This window comes from Caretta caretta, chromosome 1 (genome assembly GCF_965140235.1).
Source record: "Caretta caretta isolate rCarCar2 chromosome 1, rCarCar1.hap1, whole genome shotgun sequence".
In the NCBI taxonomy this organism is placed as follows: Eukaryota; Metazoa; Chordata; order Testudines; family Cheloniidae; genus Caretta; species Caretta caretta.
In genome coordinates, this window is record NC_134206.1 from 277654475 (window position 1) to 277675539 (window position 21065).

A 21065-nucleotide genomic window follows, 5' to 3' on the forward strand; every position below is an offset into this window, starting at 1 on the left:
GTATCTAAAGCACCATTTCATCTCACTCCTAAGAAATGGAAAGCCCTACCTTGAAAATGTGTTTGGGGGCTCTTACATTTCTCGTGCTATATAGTCATGCACACAATATAGGCTGTCCACATTGTTAAAGCAACAGCACTTCTCTGTATATTAAATTTGAAAATCTTACTGACGTCTGAGTTTCAGGAAACAATTTCCGAACATTTAGGCTGCCCCTTTTAAAGATTCTTAATAAATAAATTCCAGAAAAAAATTAAAAAATAATTTCAAGTTTTTAGCCACAAGTCAAATAGAAATTCTGAACTGAGATTTTTAATTTTATTTTACACATGTACCCAATGGTACAATATATGTAGGTATGACTACATCAAAATATTAGCAGTTGGCATGCTGGTTTGTAAAGACTTCTTAAGAACATAAGAATGGCCACTGTGTCCATTGATTATCCTCATACCACCAAGTTTCTGTGATGCCTATTATATCAATATACTCATTTAATATGAGGCACTCTAGTTTACCCATCTTATTATTTAGACTTCTAGCATTGGTATATAAGCACTTCAAAAACTTGCCACTTTTTAGCTGTCTGCCATGATGTAATTGAATGGGACTTTTTAAATCTGTTTTTCATCAGATCCTGCCTGTATTTTATCATCTTTCTTCCTCTCCTCCTTACTAGGACATACAGCATCTCCATTAATAGATCCTCCCCTAAGGGATGTTGCTGTCCGAACCATGTGCTCCTCCACACCTGTCAGCTCTCCCCCCAGTCCTTAGTTTAAAAACTGCTCAACGACCTTTTTAATTTTAAGTGCCAGCAATATGGTTCTGTTTTGGTTTAGGTGGAGCCCATCCTTCCTGTATAGGCTCCCCTTTCCCAAAAGTCTTCCCAGTTCCTAATAAATCTAAACCCCTCCTCTCTACACCATCATCTCAAGGGTTGATGGGTGCTAAAGGGCTTAGGGAATCAAAGCCTCATTAAGAAGCTCTCAGCCTTGCCTAGCAGGCCACTAGACTCATTGCACACACAGTAGTTCTTAGCAGTTGAGTAAAGCATATTTTAAATAGATGCTTGAAATCTGAAAGGTAGAGTTAAGTGGATTATCATAATTTAGTGTAAATCAGAATTTGGACCTCCACATATTGATGGTGTCTCTCTGACATTTTATTTATAAGGAGAGGAATATGACTTTCAATGTAGTCTACAAGCAAATTAAAACAACCATCTAAAAGATGAGTTAGAAGTTTTCTTGTAACCTAATGTGAAAATAAACTGAAATAGATAAATGGGCAAATAACTTTCCTAATTACATTTTCTTGTATAATTTAATTATGTATTCTTTTTTTAATTTCACAGATATATATAGTTCAAACATTTAGAACCAGAAATCTTCTTTCTTCTGAACACTCTGTATGAAGGACTAATCTGACATCCTCTTCAGTCTAACTGTTCAGTGAATTACCAACATTTTTGGTTTAGCCAAAGGAAAGCTTTCTTTGAGGCCTGTCAGCTTGCCTGAACTGAACCTGACCCACTTACAGCTTTTCCTTATTGCAAATGCCTAAGAACAGCAAGGTGGTAAAAAGAGAAATAGATGATGAAGTCATTGAGTCAGTTAAGGATCTTCTCTCTAATGAAGACTCTGCAGATGATGCCTTTAAGAAGAGTGAACTGCTGGTTGATGATCAAGAAAATAAAGATGTAGATGTTGAAGAGGGGTCAGACATAGAAGATGAAAGACCAGCTTGGAACAGCAAACTTCAGTATATTCTGGCACAAGTTGGATTTTCTGTAGGGTTGGGAAATGTGTGGCGATTCCCATACCTGTGTCAGAAAAATGGTGGAGGTAAGGGTCAGTGTTTACTAACTTGCCTTGCTGATTTCATTGTAAAAACCCGATACATTTCTCCAGGATCTCAAATTTATCTTAATTTTGGCAAGTGTTTATGAGAAGAAAGCACCCCCATCTTTATTTTAGAGAGCCAGATCTGCTGAAGGAAGCAATACATTAACCTGATAAGCTTCTTTGGCCTTGTGTTTTGTGGTAGAATTTCCCTGTTCACGTGACTGTTTTATATTAACTTAAATATTTGCTAAGCAAGGTCCTCTCACTTGTTATTTTCGTGGGCAAATTATGGTATGTGAAATAGTTAGGGCCTGATTCTTAGTCAGACTAGGCCTCTTTACATCATTCAGACAGTGTAAAGGGGCATTAAAATGGACATAAATTTAATGTACACTCACTTTAAGGACTAAAGCAGTTTAATGGGGACTTAGCATAATTGAGCATCAAGTCCTTTTTCATTAGATCACTACTTCCTAGATAGTTTGATCATGACTGGTCTTTGCCAGAACAAAATATTATGGGAATGCAATGGTGGTTCTATAGGTAATGAATAACTTTAATCATACAGTGTATAATATGAGACAAAAAGGAGCTAATCTAGATGTTAGAAGAACATATTATGCTAGGATATAAATTTGCTTCACTTTTTCTTAATACCTTTCACATAAAAAGGAAACCACATCAAGTTGCATATTACTTGTCTGTTGATTCATGTCTTAGATACATGAGCTGGGGCCTTCCTTCAAGATATGCAACAATAGCTTATTAATCCACTCCCTGGTACGGCTGAATGCTCAGCTGAGTTGAAAAAGAGTCTGTCCATATTTGCTGAACAAAAAATGAGACGGTTCTAGAGAATTGAAAACAAACAAGAACTTTTATTCATGGTGGACATTAAGGGCCAGATCCTTCAAAATGTACAGACTGGGAAAACAGATGCCATTAAAGGCTACCGAATCAGGCCTAAAATAGTTATTTGAATTCCAACCTGTGGTCACAATGGCCCACATTCCATAGCTGCATAGTTTTCATTCATTTCAAACCCTTCCACCCTTTGTTTAACTTTAATTTGTACCTTTATTCTGGGCTAGAACCATTACATTGTTGGGTCCCTGTGGAATCTGACTCAATTCCTTGTCTCTGTGCTAAATAGGAAGTTCTGATCCAGAAAGTGGAAATTGGATATAGTGTTCTTGAAAGCCATATATTCTTTCTGTTTAAGGGCTTTTGTAGGCAGTATATGGGTAGGGTAGGGCTGATCATGTATCCTTATTGGCTAACACAAACAAATTAAACTAATTCACATTCATCAAACTTATAGTTATTTTGTGAAGCTTTGGTTAGTGCTAATCAGTTATGAATTTTGCAAACTCATTTCTTAATTCTGTGAACCAGCAGCACCAGTCTATCAGCTGCTTTCCTTGGACCAAGGAAAGATTGTTTTGACATGGTCAGGCATCTTTACAAGTACTGTGTCAGCTTGAGCTTGCCAAATTAATCCAGATGAAACACAAATTTATTAATAAAATAAATAATGTATATTTAATTAAATTAATTAACAATACAAATCTAGGGTTGTTCTGTGGTCTGGGAAAATAAATCTACAGTGGCTGACATTAAGAGCTCAATATTTGTCCTTCCAAAGTGACCGCAGTATCATGGTATCTACTATTCTAAGTGTAGAGGGACAACTGGTACTAAAAGGGCTTCTAAATATAACAACTGGCCAAAAGTGGCTCCTTAGGCACCGACTCCGTGGGTGCTCCGGGGCTGAAGCATCCACGGGGAAAATTTGGTGGGTGCAGATCACCCACTGGCAGCTCCCCACCCCACCCTGCACCCGGCCCCAGCTCACCTCCGCTCCGCCTCTTACCCTGAATGCACCGCCCCGCTCTGCTTCTCCGCCCCCTCCCGGTTTCCCTCAAATCAGCTATTTGCGCGGGAAGCCTGGGAGGGCTGAGAAGCAAGCGGTGGCTTTGCGCTCAGGCCCAAGGAGGCGGAGCGGAGGGGAGCTGGGGCAGGGGGGGCCGCCCGTGCCACAGCAGGTAACCCGGGTGGGGGGGCACGCAGGGGAACCGCTCCCCGCTCCAGCTCACCTCCACCTCTCTGGCCTGAGCACGAAGCCGCCGCCTGCTTCTCAGTACTCCAAAGTTTCCCGTGCGAACAGCTGATTCGCGGGAAACCGCGGGGGGAGAGGGGCGGAGAAGCAAAGCAGGGTGGTGCATTCAGGGGAGGAGGCAGAGCGGAGGTGAGCTGGGGCCGGGCGCAGGGCGGGGCGGGGAGCTGCCAGTGGGTGCTCTGCACCCACCAAATTTTCCCCGTGGATGCTCCAGCCCCGGAGCACCCACGGAGTCGGTGCCTAAGGCGCCACTTTTCAAGTGATCAGTGGGGGGAGCGGCCGTTCCCCCTGCTCCCCCCCAGCTATGCTACCACTCCCCTAGGAGCCCTGGGAGCCGCCCCAGGTAAGCACTGCCGGGACTCCCCACCTCGCCCCCTGGCAGGTCCCTCTGGCTCCTAGGGGCAGGGTGGGGTGGGCAGCCACTATGGCAGCGCACGAGACTCTTCTGCCCGGTTCTGTGGGCAGACAGGGGAGGGGGGTGAATGGGACAGGGGTCCCGGGGCGGGGTGTGTCAAGGAACGTGGGGGGTTGGATGGGCCAGGAGTTAGTTTTAGAAGTAAACCAATCAATTTCCAGCTACCAAAAAACAATATATTTATTGACTAAAAAGCTTTCCACTACAACAATAAATTTACTATATTTCCTTCTATATAATGTGTTCTAAAATCAATAATAGCATGTAAACTTTTATGATGGGCTAACCTTCAACATTTTTATCTTTGATACTTGTGACTTTAAAGATGCAAATAACTATAGAAAAGAATTGTAGACTTGAGGCTGAATTGGTTACAGATAATTTCTCTAGTGAAAATATTGGTCTTATCCCAGTTCCTTAATGGGACGTGGCTAGACTGGCGATAGGACGTGGGTGCCTCCAAACCCTTTTCCTTTCTCTGGTTCCAGATCTCCCTATTCACTTTGACTCCCTAGTTTAATAGCTTTCTCTCTCTGACTTTGGGATTTGAGACCCTTTTTTGTTTGCTCCCTCCTTGCACTCTTCCACAGAAACTTATCAGTATTTTGATTCATATTTAGTACTGGACATATTATTGACATACAGAGCACACCATAGTATCCACAGATTGGTATCAGAGTAACAGCCGTGTTAGTCTGTATTCGCAAAAAGAAAAGGAGTACTTGTGGCACCTTAGAGACTAACCAAGACAGTTCTAATGTTTGTTTTTCATTATAGTCTGAAGAAAGAAAGAAAATGGAAATTGGTTGGGGGGAGTGATATCACGTTTACACGGATAAAATAATGTCAGAGTGTCAATTAAGGACACCTTACTTACTGTGACTGGGGCCCTAGTGGGGAGCCAGCTGTGGTCACTCAATTAGGGTGAACTGCAAAGAATGGAGGAGATAGTCCCCATAAAGCTGGTGGATATTCCAATACATAGATTTACCAAGACAGCATAAAACAGCTTCTTTATTACCTTACTGGTTACTCAGAAGTCCAAACAACACAGTTCCCTTAAAGTGATCCAGCCTCAGGGCTCCATTCAGGTACCCACGTCAGATATGATGAAAATTTCTGTTAATCTTATTTCATCATATAAAAGAAAAGGTTCTACCAATCCCAAAGGATTGGACACATTACCTTCCAGGTTAATGAATGTGTCAGATCTTACCCAAGTAAACGCTACAGCCAATTCTTATTAACTAAAGTAAAATTTATTATAAAACAAAAGAGAGAGTATGGTTAAATGATCAGTGTACATACAGAGTTAGAGTTCAATTCATTGAGGTTCAGATTCGTAGCAGAGATGGTGAGCTTTGTAGTTGCAAAGAGTTCTTTCAGAAATAGTTCATAGGTTATAGTTCAATGTCCAAATCTCATATTCAGGGCGTACCAGCATAACTGGGACCTCAGTCTTGGGACTCAAACTTCCCTTGATGAAGCCTAAGCAGATCTGAGATGACAGAATCAGGATCCAAGGATCTTTTATACAATTTCATGTCTTTTGACAAGTTGGAGTTCCTCAGGGAACAACAGGTAATTAGAGTGACTTTGAAGGAGGTCCAACACCGGTACTTAGCTATACGAATTAACATAAGGCCATTTGTTTGTTCCTCCACCATTCGCAGTACATTTCAAAGAGAGATGAATACTGAGATATCCTGTGTTTACAATTCATTTAAATGATAGGATGTTCTTTTGACCTCTGAATTATTAGAATACAGCATAGACAGGGACTGTTGATTACACCATTGACCCTACTCATACATATGTAAATACACAAAACCACAAACATTATCTCCCCACTTGTATTTTGAGGATTATTTATTTTGCAGGCTGTTTAACCCTTTCTAGCCATGCATCACACTTACATACAGCATGGCTCTGTAAATCAGTGGTTCTCAAAGCCGGTCCACCGCTTGTTCAGGGAAAGCCCCTGGCATGCCAGACCAGTTTGTTTACCTGCCGCATCCGCAGGTTCGGCCGATCGCGGCTCCCATTGGCCGTGGTTCGCCGCTCCAGGCCAAAGGAGACTGCGGGAAGGGTGGCCAGCACGTCCCTTGGCCCGCGCCGCTTCCCGCAGCGCCCATTGGCCTGGAGCAGTGAACTGTGGCCAGTGGGAGCCGCGATCGGCCGAACCTGCGGACGCAGCAGGTAAACAAACTGGTCCGGCGCGCCAGGGGCTTTCCCTGAACAAGGGGTGGACCGGCTTTGAGAACCACTGGTGTAAATGATGTCTAACCAAGATTTGCAATACTGGTCCACAAGGCAGACATGCTGGGTCATATATTCACATTAGGAACTCCACAAAATACAGATCTAGGAAACTGTTAAATATTGTCAACAGTATTTTTCTACCTGGAGCTCTTTTGGAGTTGATTATTTCCATGCACATATTTGATTGTGATACATTTTATTTAATCACACATTATTTATATTGCAGTTCACAGCTTTGTCTAATGTGCTGAGTCATGCACAGCTTTAATCCAAGCATTCTGAAATTGATAGTTTGGGATGTCAGGTCAGAAAATATGACAGTAACATCATATTACAATAGATAATTTTATTAGAGGACAAATTATTTTATATACAGATCTGAACTATAAAGCTATATTAACACATATTTTAATGTTACAACTTGCACCTTCAAAAGGAAAAATATTTTTAAGATTTAGAACAGAACTGTAGCATGAAAATACAGAAATCATACCAAGCTGTGACACTCAAAAGGGCTATCTTGATAGTTGGCATGTTGAGCCACTTTTACCTGTGTACTCTGCTAATTTAGGATGCTGTTAGGAAATATGGCCAAATGTTGCCCAAATTGAATAGGAATTATCCCAATTTGTCATGTACACTAGAACACCCATGTGCCAAGTTTTCATGCATTGGAAAGAATGCTTTCATATAATTCCCATTTGTGACAGTGTGAGGATGACACTGCAAGAAGCTGAAACAAAACATATTTGTTCTGATTCTATGCTGACTAGGGTGATCAGATAGTAAATGTGAAAAATTAAGATGGGGTAGGGGGAATAGGCACCTATATAAGAGAAAGCCCTGAATATCAGGGACTGTTCCTCTAAAATCGGGACATCTGGACACCCTGCTGCTGACCTACACCTGTGCACTGAAAATAACAGAGTTGCACAGGGTATAAGACAATGCAGAATTATGCAAGGGTAAATTTGGCCCATTGGTTTAATTGATAAACCTTGCAACCTACAACTGGTGTACAAGAGGGCCCCAGTTCTGCACAGGAGTTAAGTATGTGCTTAACTTTAGACCCTTGTGGTTAAGCTTGTAGGTTGAGATGTTGAAGACATGGGTTCAGTTCTTGCTCTAGTACAGACATCCTGGGTAACATTAGTCAGTTAAGTCCAGTTTTTAAAGGTATTTAAGCACTGCTCCACTCACCATTACAAGGCCAAAGAAATGTAGACAGCTAAGTCTCATTTTCAAAAGTGACTTAGGTACTTAGGAGCCTAAATCTCACTGAAAGTTTTTTGCAACATCACACAATCCCTTTATAGGTCAAAAATGTGCACTTTTGCTGCTCTGGTGGCAGTTAACACACACAGTGTCTGAAAGGTAGGTTGATTTAGCATGTGATTATATCACTGCTATTCTGATGAGTGTGATTATATACACACAAAATCTAGCACAATCAAGTAGCCAGATCAGAGAGGCTCCCTCCTTGGGAAGGTTTGGCTCGAAATGATATACATTTACTTAACAGAAAGTGCTTTGTAAATATGAGATTTCTTGGTTTTTCTAATTTTAAAGATGCATGAGCATTTTCCGATGAATACTACACTATCTGTATGATGGAAAATCATTTCTACAAGTGACAGGCAGAGATTAAAACTGAAAGGGTATCAACTGCTTTAATAGAATCATAGAACTATGGGGCTGAAAGGGACACTGAGCGATCATCTTGTCTATCCCCAGATGCTGAGACATGATTAGTATGCCTAGACTATTTCTGATAGGTGTTTGTCTAACCTGTTCTTAAAATGCTCAGTGACAGGGATTCTGTAACCTCCTAGATAACCTGTTCCAGTGCTTAACTATCCTTATAGTTAGAAAGTATTTCCTAATATCTAACCTAAATCTCCCTTGCTTCAGATTAACCCTATTACTTCTTGTTCTACCGTTGGTGGACATGGAGAACAATTAATCACAACAATCTGTTACATATTTGAAAATTACATATTTGCTATCATGACCAAACCCCCTCCCCCCCTCAGTTTTTCTTGTCAAGAATAAACATGGCCAATTCTTTCAATCTTCCTTTGCAGGTGATGTTTTCTAAACCTCTTATTTTTGTTGTGCTCCTTTGGACTCTCCCTTTTTTCCACAACTTCCACAACAAGTGTGGTGTCCAAAACTGGACTCAGTACTCCAGCTGAGTCTGCACCAGTGCCAACTAGAGCGAGACAGTTGTCTCCCTTGCTCTAGATATGACACAACTGTTTATACACCCCAGAATGATATTTGCTTTTTTTGCAGCAGCATCACATTCTTGGCCCATATTCAGTTTGTGATCTGCTATAACCCCCAGCTCTTTTTTCTGCAGTACTACTGCCTCGCCATTTATTTTCCATTTTGCTTTTGTGCATTTGATTTTTCCTTTCTAACTGCAGTGCTTTGCCCTTGTCTATATTGAATTTCATCTTTTTCATTTCTGACCAATTCTCCAATGTAATCAAGATAAATTAAAATTCCAGTCTGACCTTCCAAAGTGCTTGCAACCTCTCTAAGCTTGGTGTTGTCTGTACATTTTTCAAGTGTACTCTCTACATTCAGTGAAATTAATGACAATGTTTAATAGTACCAGACCCAGGAGTGACTGCTGTGAGACCCCACTTGATATGTCTTCCCAATTTGACAGTGAACTACAGATAACTATTCTTTGAGTATGTTTTTTCAACCTGTTGGGCACCCACTGTATAATAATTTCATCTAGACCACATTTCCCTCATTTGCTTATGAGACTGTCATGTGGAACTGTGTCAAAAGCCTCACTAAAGTCCAGATATATCATATCTACTGCTTCCCCCTTTCCATTAGGCCATGTATCCTGTCAAAGAAAAATAAGAAAATTAGAGTAGTTTAGAATGATTTATACTTGGTAGTCCATGGTGGCTATTCCTTATCACCTTATTGTCCTCTAGCTGCTTACTAATGTATTATTTAATAATTTGTTCCGGTATCTTTTTGGGTATGAAGGTTAGGATGACTGCTCTATAATTCCTCAGGACCTTTTTAAAGACAGGTACTAGTGTGTGCTCTTCTCCAGGACCTCATCAGTCCTCTAAAAGTTCTCTGAGATAATCGCTAATAGTTCACCTTGGTTCAGCTAGTTCCTTAAGTGGTCTTGGGTAAGTTTCATCTGGCCCTGCTGACTTGAAGATATCTAACTTATTTAAATGTTCTTTAACCTGTTCTTACCCTATTCTGGTCTGTAATCTTTCTCACTTGTTAATATTGTGTTAAGCATCTAGTCACAATTAATCTTTTCAATGGAGCCTGAAGGAAAAAAAAACACACACACACTTCAAACACTTCAGCCATTTGTATCATCTATTATTTGTTCTCCTTTCAGAAATTTACACCAGCCCCTGACTTAGAAGACTCTTCCTCATCCTAATAGTGATTGATGTCCTCTTGTTTTCATAGGTGCATATCTTGTGCCATACTTAATTTTGCTGATGATAATAGGGATTCCACTTTTTTTCCTGGAGCTTTCTGTGGGCCAGAGAATCCGACGAGGAAGCATTGGCGTATGGAATTACATCAGCCCCACGCTCGGTGGAATTGGATTTGCAAGCTGTGTGGTAAGTTTGTAATTTACATAGTTTGATGTTCTCCAGAGCATCACAATGAAATACATTGGGACTTTCTGCTCAGTTTTAACCAAAGGTTAATAATTTTTGTTCTAGCTCCAAAGTCAATTCACAATGTTTACAGAATCCGTAAAGCTCATATTCGAATATATAAAAATATTAGTCTTTTTGGAGGAAGAGAATCTGCTAAAATATTAGCAAGGTATGCATGATAAACACAGAAAAAAAAACAAGAATTTGGAAAGTATTGGACTTTAAATATATCCACAAGGGCCAAATCACAGAGCCTTTATTCATTCCTTACTTAGGCAAAATTCTCCTTAATTTCAATAGCAATTTTATGTGGTGCTGGATTTAGCTCATTGTTTTATTTACTTTAACTTATGATATGTAGTTGTTCAATAAATCTTTTAAAATATCTTGTTTTATACTTCAGGTATGTTTCTTTGTGGCCCTCTACTACAATGTCATAATTGGATGGAGTTTGTTTTACTTTTCTCAGTCGTTTCAGCACCCCTTGCCATGGGATCAGTGTCCTTTGGTGAAAAATACTTCTCATACCTGTAAGTCTTGGATATATTCATTTTTTTTAAAGTCACTTTGGGCTTGATCCAAAATCCACTGAAGTCAAGGGCAGTCTTTCCACTGATTTCAGTGGGCTTTGAGTTAGACCCTTTATTTGGATATTGCCATTTAAAAAACAACAACTTTTTTTAAGGCTGTCAAACGATTAAAAAAATTAATCACGATTAATCGTGCAATTAAAAAATTAATTGTGATTAATCACATTATTAATCACACTGTTAAACGATTTATTTAATTTTTTGGATTATTTTACATTTTCAAATATATTGATTTCAATTACAACACAGAATACAAAGTATACAGTGCTCACTTTATATTTATTTTTTATTATAAATCTTTGCACTGTAAAAAAACAAAAGAGTATTTTTCAATTCACCTAATACAAGTACTGTAGTACAATCTCTTTATCATGAAAGTTGAACTTACAAATTTAGAGTTATGTACAAAAAAAACCTACATTCAAAAACAAAACAATGTAAAACTTCAGAGCCTACAAGTCCACTCAGCACTATTTCTTATTCAGCCAACCGCTCAGACAAACAAGTTTGGTTACAATTTGCAAGAGATAATGCTGCCCGCTTCTTATTTACAATGTCACCTGAAAGCGAGAACAGGCTTTCGCATTGCACTGTTGTAACCTGCATCACAAGATGTGCCAGATGCGCTAAAGATTCATATGTCTCTTCATGCTTCAACCATCATTCCAAAGGACATGTGTCCATGCGTCCATGCTGATGACGGTTCTGCTCGATAACAGTACAAAGCAAAGCGGACCTACACATGTTCATTTTCATCATCTGAATCTGATGCCACCGGCAGAAGGTTGATTTCCTTTTTTGGTGTTTCGGGTTCTGTAGTTTCTGCATCTGAGTGTTGCTCTTTTAAGACTTCTGAAAGCATTCTCCACACCTCGTCCCTCTCAGATTCTTAAACCTTGGGTCCAGTGCTGTAGCTAATTTTAGAAATATCACAATGGTACCTTTTTTGCATTTTGTCAAATCTGCTGTGAAACTGTTCTTAAAACGAACATGTGCTGTGTCATCAACTGAGACTGCTGTAACATGAAATATATGGCAGAATGTGGGTAAAACAGAGCAGGGGATATACAATTCTCCCCCAAGAATGTCAGTCACAAATTTAATTAATGCATTATTTTTTTAATGAGTATCGTCATAATGGAGGCATGTCCTCTGGAATGGTGGCTGAAGCATGAAGGGACATACGAATGTTTAGCATATCTGACATGTAAATAACTTGCAACGATGGCTACAAAAATTCCATGTGAAGGCCTGTTCTCACTTGCAGGTGACATTGTAAATAAGAAGCAGGCAGCAGTATTCCCCATAAATGTCAACAAACTTGTTTGTCTTAGTGATTGGTTGAACAAGAAGTAGGACTGAGTTGAGGTGTAGGCTCTAAAGTTTTACGTTGTTTTCTTTCTGAGTGCAGTTATGTAACAAAAAAAAATCTGCATTTGTAAATTACACTGTCACAATAAAGAGATTGCTCTACAGTACTTGTATGAGGTGAATTGAAAAATACTACAGTAAAAGCTGTTTTATCCGGCACTTCACCAACTGGAAAGCTCTATAAACTGGCATTTCTGATCTTCATTGAAATTCCAGTTTATAGTCCAGTTGGCGTGGGGCCAGCAGGGGGTTGGGGTTTGGGAGGGAGTGTGGAGCGCAGGCTCTGGGAGGGAGTTTGGGAGCGGGAGGGAGCTTGGGGCGTGAGAGGGAGTGCAGGGTACTGGATACGGGGCTCCTGTCCTGGCTGCTCCTAGGCGTGCATGGTAGGTGGCTCTCGGCGCCATGCTCCACCCCAAGCACTAGCAACGCAGCTCCCATTGGCTGGCAACCATGGCCAATGGGAGCTGTGGGGGCGGCGCCTGTGGGAGGAGGCTCAGGCAGTGCGCAGAGCTGCCTGCCACACCTACACATAGGAGCAGCTAGGATGGTCACCGCTTGCAGGGAGCCACTTGAGGTGAGTGGCTCCCAGATCCGGCACTCCGCACTCCCTCCCGGCCCCCAAGCCACTGCCCTGAGCCCCCTCCTGCACCCAAACTCCCTCCCTCTTATTTAACCAGAATTTTTCACTTACTGGCACCCCCTATTCTCCCAACATGCTGGACAAAACAGCTTTTCCTGTATTTTTTTAATAATTTTTACAGTGCAAATATTTGTAATAAGAAATAATAATATAAAGTGAGCACTGTACACTTTGTATTCTGTGCTTTAATAGAAATCAATATTTTTAAAAATGTAGAAAAACATCCACAAATATTTATTACATTTCAATTGGTATTCTATTGTCCATTAATCACGACTAATTTTTTTTAATCGCGTGAGTTAACTGCAATTAATCGACAGCCCTACTTTTTTTTTAAACCTACTATTCTTTAAGTAACACCTAAGATTAATGTAACTGAAAGAGACTAGAGGAAAAGATATATTTTCTGTGTATTTTCTAGTTATTTTGCTTTGCATATTTGACAGCATGCCATGTATAGTCCATTTCTATGGATGGTGGGTGGAGCTCCCCTTTGGGGAGGCTAGCCCCTGGCTCTGCCTCTTCCACCTGCCCCCCAACCCCTGCAGCCAGAGCCCCGAGCGCCCCCCCCCCCGCACCTGGAGCCCTGAGACCCCCTGTCCCCTCTCAGGGTAGCCAACCCTGCCCTCCCCCCGGAGGAGCCCCGAGTCCCACCCCCCCACCTGGAGGAGCCCCCATACCTCCCCTTTCTGCCGGAGGAGCTTTGGGCCAGCCGAAGCCCTGAGTCCCCCACCCACACACCTGCCTGGAGGAGTCCCGGGCTCGCCAGAGTCCCAAGCCCCTGCCAGAGGAGCCCAGCGTCAACCAGAACCATTACTGCCATGCCATGCCTCCCCTCCCCAGACTCCAAGCCATCCCACAGGAAACGTGTCTCTTCTGGAAGAACAACGTGAGCTTTTGATATGCCCTATGCAGGTTCTGGGGCAGCTGAGGAGGCGGTATGTGCTACTCAGCTTTCTGGGTTCATCAATAATATCCCTGGACTCCGGAGTGATTACTGATGATCCCGGGAAGCTGAGTAGCAGATACTACCTTCTCAGCCACCCCAGAACCTGCATGGGGCATAATAACAAGCAAAAACTTCCTCCACCAAACCCACAACAGGGCTTCCGGAGGCAGTGGCTGTGCCATGGGAGGCTGAGCTGGCATATTATACTCGCCGCCCATGTCCATTTCCCTCTTTCCCCTATATAATGCTTCACTTATCACTTTGCCTTTGTCTGAGATTTTTAAACAGCACCAGGGGAGAGAGAAAAAAACAACACATTTTAAACCACAGATATTGACAGGAGGATTCAGGGACAGGTTTCTGGTCTGTACAGGTATCAGTACTGTCCCGAGACTACCTTTACCTCATTGAAAAAAACACTGACTAGATTTTAAACCTAAAATAAGGCAGATATGGTGTTATGATGCATAAAAAGAAAAATAACCCACCTGACGTCTAAGAAAAATAGGCAGAATTTGGAAAAGGCCTAATAATGTAAAAAGGTCATTTGAAGGGTAACTGGGCTGATTGAATACTAACCTCTTAGGAAATATTTTGATGAGGAAAGTTATAGGCTAAACTATAAATATACTTTTCTAATTTTAATCATGAGTTGTATATTTACTTTGACTTGGCCACAAATGGAAGATGTAATCGCAGAGGAAACTTTTCTATATTTAATACTGTATGTCAAAGCTCCCTGTGGCTACATTAAGATGTTTTCTTTGAGGACATAGTTGTACGCTGATAACATCTGGATTATATTTTCCATTAGTGATTTCAGTGGCATGTTTGTTCAGTGTCCTAATGAAAACACGTTAGACAACAGACAGCCCAAAAGAATCAGTGAAATACCTGTGAATTAAATACCTGTCTGACTCATAAATAAGTAGGAATTGGAGAATTAGCGATTGGTTTATAGTCATAATGCTATAATCCTATCCTGGCACATCATGAAGCACAACTAAGTGCTTCTTATACCTAGGATTTGATTACCTCATGATGACCGACCATACACCTAGAAGTAGGAAACATTTCTTTTGATTTTTTTATTTTTATCTTAAATATTCAGTGTGTGATGTTTGTTTGTTTTCTGCTTGAAGAAGACAACCAATTTGAAATGTTGCAAATAATTTCTTTATGAAGCCTTTTCCAGTTTTTATTGCTTTTTCAATACCCGGAGGCAGATTTCCAGCTCATATAAGTTGTCATAGCTTCATAATTGCCAGGAAAATGCGTACTAGCCATAATGGAGCTAGGACAATTTATAACAGCTGAGGATCTGCCCTTTGTATTAATTAGACTTTAAAATAAACCTCTTTCCTCCATAAGCTATTTTGATTCAAGAGCTAGATTAGAAATGCTATTATTTAAAAATGTAAGTGAATTTTATGTGTCTTTTTTAAAAAAAAATTCCTTTAAAATATATTTTAACAGTTTGATAAGTATAAGATTATTGGAAAACTCATAGTAGCATTACAGTACTATAAAATATCACTACTGTAATACACATAACCACTTTCAGTTCAACATAACAATATAAGGACCCTGTTTTCGAGTGCTTTAACACTTTGGTATCATTAAATCATTATTTTGACTTGTAAAATAGTCATTTATGTGCCTACCTGCCAGACTGAGTGTGTGTATGGAGGATTTGGATATTCTTTTGAGGCACCCTGTAAAAGGGCACTCACCTCTTGAGCACCTCCTAGTGGCTGAACCCCTGCATGCTGTTGGCCAACTTTGCTGTGTCTTCAGTAGCTTGGCCATGTGGCCAAGTCAAAAAGTTCAAAAGAATTCCTTCCAGGTATTAAAGAGTCCAATAACTAAACAGTCTATTTCACCTCAGTAGGGTCTTCAGCCCTGGCTCTTGGCCCTTTAAATATGGTGCATTGTTTGGGCTCCCAGATAAGGCCTCTCCTCTTCCTGGCATTTATGCCATTTTACAAATGGCCCATAAGGGAACCTGGGCCCATCCCCTCCTCTGGGGGCCCACCTAAGGACTCTATACACAGCAGCCACATACTGCTTACTCCAATCCTCTGCTGCTGTTTCCCTGGGCCTCTTCCTTCCAGGCCCTTTTATTTCCAGCTCTATCTCAGGGCCAATATCTGCAGTCTCAGAGTAAGTGCAGCTAGCCTTAAACTCTAGCTACTTGTCAGGCTCCTTTGGCCAGAGAGGCACCCCCTCCCTCACTCCTCTGGTCCCAGCCAGCAATTGATCTGCTAAGGCCCTGCAGCTCCTTTTATCTAAGCCTGCTGGGCTCTGATTGGCTGTTGCTTGTCCTTCTAGCCATTGGAGGACAAGTCTCTCTAGCTTCCAAGATGGCTTCTACAGTGAGGCCTCTTTAGGTAGTCCTGGAGGACTCACTTTTTCTACCTTTTCCTCCCACCGTGCTGCTTCCTGGGATAGGGTGTGGCAGAGCAGTGGGGCCTCCAGAGGCGGGCCATGAAGGCCTAGTAATCCCATCACACACACTTGTTTGAAAATGGCTTCACCGTATTTATTCCAAAATTAATATCATCCACATGTCAGAATAACTTTACAGTACATTATTTTCCCTAATGATAATGGAAAACCTGGAATTCAGCTTTGTGCAGAAAACTATGTACAAGACGTGCACGACTCAAAGCTCTATTTTGAGGGCTTACATGGGATTTAGGTGATTCATAGGCTTTGGGTTGGTGTTCTGCGCACGAATGGATTTCATTTCCAGGGCATAGAGTTGGGTATTTTTTCAAGGGCTGTATACAAAACTTTCCATTCAGTGGCCTCAAATTCCATCTTAGAACTGTGATATTTTCATATTAATAGACTTTAATCACTTTGTGTGTGTGGATTTACTTTTTCAGTAAAATGATGCCACCATGGTAATAAAATATATCAGAACTAATTCCAGGTTGCTGTGATGATTTGCTGGAAGAATGTGAAGGTACTTTCTACCCAATGTCCAAAGATCAATAACGATTTATTGACTTTTTTGCCAGTTGTGGAGCCTGAGTGTGAAAAAAGCTCTGCTACCACCTATTACTGGTACAGAGAAGCACTGAACATTTCCAACTCTCTCTCAGAGAGTGGGGGTCTGAACTGGAAAATGACTCTGTGCTTGCTGGCTGCCTGGGTTCTGGTTTGCCTGGCAATGATCAAAGGCATTCAGTCTTCAGGCAAAGTGAGTATATTCTTTATCTTAATTACAGTGTTTTACTTCTCTGTACATTCTTACTTGCCACTTCCTTTGCCTGCCCTCTCATAAAATCTGCATGGTCAGACTAAAGGTTGTGACTCATCTAGCATTTTTATAATCTCAAGTAGAGAATTGTTGGTACCTATACATTAAAACTGTAGACATAACATTTGGTTATAAAGAAGGAGGGAGTCTGAAGTCTGAGAACCCTTTTTGTTTTCATTTGATATAAATAATGCAGGTAATTTCACCTCTGTTTTATTGCATCACTGATACATGTGCATATGTTTCTATGTATCAGATAAAGGGGTGAGATGCTCTTACCACATCCATGCCTATTTACAGCATGGTAGATTGGGTCCTTATGATCCATTATCATTTTGATCCCGTCTCACAGGCATCCATGCTGCTGTAACATCCTTTATCATGAGGGCTGGATACAGCTCCCTTTGGAAGCCGGGATTGTTCCTTTTTTATCAGCCATCCCCTTTTGCTGCTGAGGAGGAGGAGGAGAGCAATAGATGCTACAGAGTAATTCTCATGCTTGTACTCTCTCGTGCACTCTCTGTGTGTCAAAAAGTCATTTGGGCCAGCAAGAGAGTAAAAGAGAGCACAAACATGAAAATGACTCCATAGTCCAGTGGTTAGAGCACTGAGGACCCAGCCCTCCTGTGCCAATGACTAATTATCCAGAGTGTGCAGCTTCAGCAGGAGAGAACTCCCACAACAGAATATGCCATAGCCCAGTGGCAGATCCCTGCTCAAATCCCTTCACCTCCTCAGGGAGAGTGGGTCTTGAACTGTGAGTCTCCCACGTTCCAGGAGAATACCCTAACCACTGGGCTAAATGTTATGAGGGAAGTTGTCCTCTTCCTCCTTCTCCTGTCTGTTTTGTGTAAACTCGCCTGAGGGGCCCAAACCATTAGCTGTGTTTGGAGGCTGTCCACAATCTGGCCCCACACATGACTGAGGTGACAAAAAGTCTTCCCCGGATCTGTGAATTGCTCTGGGGATTAGGCGGGAGATAGGCATGCAGGCGCCTAGAGTGAGGCAGCAGTGTACATTCTCAGAGGCAGAATCATAGGTGCCTAGGGAAATTTTAAAGGAAAATCTTAGGTGCCAAGTGAGTTTAGGCACCTACAGGGTTCAGTGGAAATTTTATGCATCACAGTAAAGCCTAAAACTGGAACAGTCAATAAAGTTACACGTGAGTGTAAATATTTACAGGGTTGGGTTGTAAGTAGGGCTGGCTCAACTAGCATTTAGAAAGGAGACACCTGAGGTATGCTGCAGGAAGGTCTGAAGTTGTGGAGGGGCATTTTGGGATGGACCTAGAAGGTGGCAATGGCAATAATCCTCTCCCCAGGTTCATCCTCCAGTTATTCCTGATCCTAAGTGAGTCTGCAAAATTTGTATTTAACATGACTGCAAGTACTGACCTAGAACTTCCACCCATAATCTCCTGCCCTGGAGGCAAGAGGACTGAGTCATGCCAGGCTGTATTATAAAATACTAGCCAAATTTAAGGAAATTCATCTTTCCTCCACATACAGCCCCAGATAAGAAAAAAAAAGTTGCCCTTAAGACTGGCTGGTTCTGACGCCTCATGGTTGACAGCATCATCTGCCCCGTTCTTTGCAATCAGAAAATCTTGTGATAGGATGTTACATCAGATCATTGGGAATTATCACATGCCTCTTTAGCATATTCCAGTAACAGAAATGATTTAAGTGTGGCCTGTTTTGACACATTACAAAACTACTGAGCTTTTCAAGCACCAAATTAATTTACTGGCCTTTTCAAGAACGGTTAAGGAATGAAAGATAGCATTTCACTTACTGGATACTGTTTTCTTTCCGCTATGAGATCAGATAAGTTAACAGTAAAGCGAAAAGATATTTATCACCAGGGGTAGCACGTATCTCAGAAAATTAAGCTTTATGCTTTTAAAACCAAATGAAGTCAGGCCTCAAGTGTAAGGTAAAAATCTGGTCCTTAGCTGCATGGGTGCTGTAGCGTGTATGAGTAGGGTTCTCCTGGCTCAGAAAGTTGGCCTGGATTGTATTCTAGGACTCTAAAGTGTACTAACTTCTGTGTCTACTAGCGCAGTGAGATGTTATCTTCAGGTGAGGGGGAATGGTCCAATCCCGATGGAACATGGCTCAAACCCATGGATCTTGGGGAATTTGCATACTGTTTTGGACTCCCCTTCCTTCTTGGCAGTACAAATTATTTGGTGGGGTGTACCCACTGGGCTCCGCCCTCCCAAAGAGTGTACAAGTTGCAGATTATAACAATGCTGCAAGAAGCAGACACATTCTTCATCATGATTTCTGCCTGAAACAGAGTAAATTTAGAAGCGGAAGCAAAGTGCTTAAGAATGGCTGCTCCCCCAAGAATGGCTGCTCATCAGGACTGACATACCCATTGGATTTCCATGGAACCCCAATTCTGTGTTGTTCAACCAACCAGACCAGATATTGTACTATAACTGTTTCTGCAATTTGGGGAACGATTTGAGTAACATTATCTTGCTTTTGCTCCTTTCTGCACCATAGAGAGGAACAGAGAGTCTGTCTTACAATTTAATCTTGGTCATGCAATTGTACCATGAAAAGGCACTGACTATAGAGAATGAAACTCTGAGAAAATAAAGGCCATAAATGTCTTTTTAATGATCTTTTAATGTTTTTCAGATCATGTATTTTAGTTCCCTTTTCCCTTATGTGGTACTTATATGCTTTCTAGTCAGAGGACTGCTCTTAAATGGTTCCATGGATGGAATTCGTCACATGTTTACACCTAAGGTATGTGCTTAGTTTCCATTGAATGTACACTTATGGCTTCAATGGCAAATTGTTCATTTATGAATTCTTTGAATAATAAAACAGTGGACTCAGCAGCCTTCTTTCAGGGCCTGCTCCTGCTCCCATTGTAATTAATGGGAATTTTTCCATTGACTTCAGTGGCACAGGATCAAGCCCTTAGAGCCTACCTGCTCAGAAATACATATGGGATCTGTTCCTGTTTCTGTACAAGTCAGTTCTACAGCTGAGTTAAGTGGAAGCAGGACTGGCCTTCACAGATAAATGTTAAATAATATATGATAAAACTGAAGGGGCCATAGTGGCCAGAGAAAAATAACAAGAATGTTACCCCTTGTTTGAATGTAAGGAGCACCATCGATAGGTTAAAATGACCTGTGTTAGCAATCATATTATTTTTTACTTTCATGATAGTAATGCTAAGAGTCCCTAACTGAGATCTAGGCCCATTGAGTTAGGACCTGTACAAACACATAGTAAGAGACAGTCCATGCCCTAAATTAGCTTACCATCTAAATAGGCAAGACAGTTGCCAGGTGAGGAAGTCTTATTCCAATTTCTACAGATGGAAAACCAAGGAACAGAGATATTAGGTGACTTGCCCACTGTCATACAGGAAACCTGTAGCAGAGGCAGGAATTGAACTGAGAGCTCCTGAGTTGTAGTTCAGTGCTTCACCTGAGAGCTCCTGATTTACATTTCAGTGCTTCAAACACAAGACTATCTTTCTTTTAATCATAAAAACACTCTGGGGCCAGATCCTGAAGGACGCTAAGCTCCACAACTCCCACTGAGTAAAAGGGACTCAGCATCTCTCAGGATTTGGCCCATCATGATTTAAACATAGTTGTGAGTACATTACAAATAATGTTTTATTTAAAATACTGATAATTTTTTAATTAAAAGAGTTTAGTAATAAAATTGTTCAAATAAATAATGTTTAAAGAAAAATGGTATTCTTAATATTTTCTATTGGTCTCGAGAAGTGTGTCTCAAAACCTGATTTTCTTTACTATCAAGTGATGGTGTAAATACAGGAGGGGATCATGTTGTTTGCAGTGTATATAACCAGAAGACTGTCAGTTGAACATTGGCTTGATGTAGATAGAGTAGCAAACAAAATACTTATGGGCCTGATTCAAAACCCATTGAAGTCAGT

The 21065-nt window shown here is 41.1% G+C and overlaps 1 protein-coding gene across 3 annotated transcripts in view; it reads left to right on the forward strand.

Annotated features, from left to right (window-relative positions):
• Positions 1 to 21065, forward strand: part of SLC6A15 (solute carrier family 6 member 15) — a 52918-nt gene that overhangs the window by 18630 nt on the left and 13223 nt on the right. For all 3 annotated transcript variants that reach the window (XM_048835656.2, XM_048835657.2, XM_075124310.1), the window contains 5 exons: positions 1358 to 1847; positions 10109 to 10266; positions 10712 to 10838; positions 16885 to 17066; positions 19778 to 19888. In XM_048835656.2, the coding sequence (XP_048691613.1) occupies positions 1559 to 1847; positions 10109 to 10266; positions 10712 to 10838; positions 16885 to 17066; positions 19778 to 19888 (867 nt within the window). In that variant the 5' untranslated portion in view covers positions 1358 to 1558. The remainder of the gene's footprint in view (positions 1 to 1357; positions 1848 to 10108; positions 10267 to 10711; positions 10839 to 16884; positions 17067 to 19777; positions 19889 to 21065) is intronic.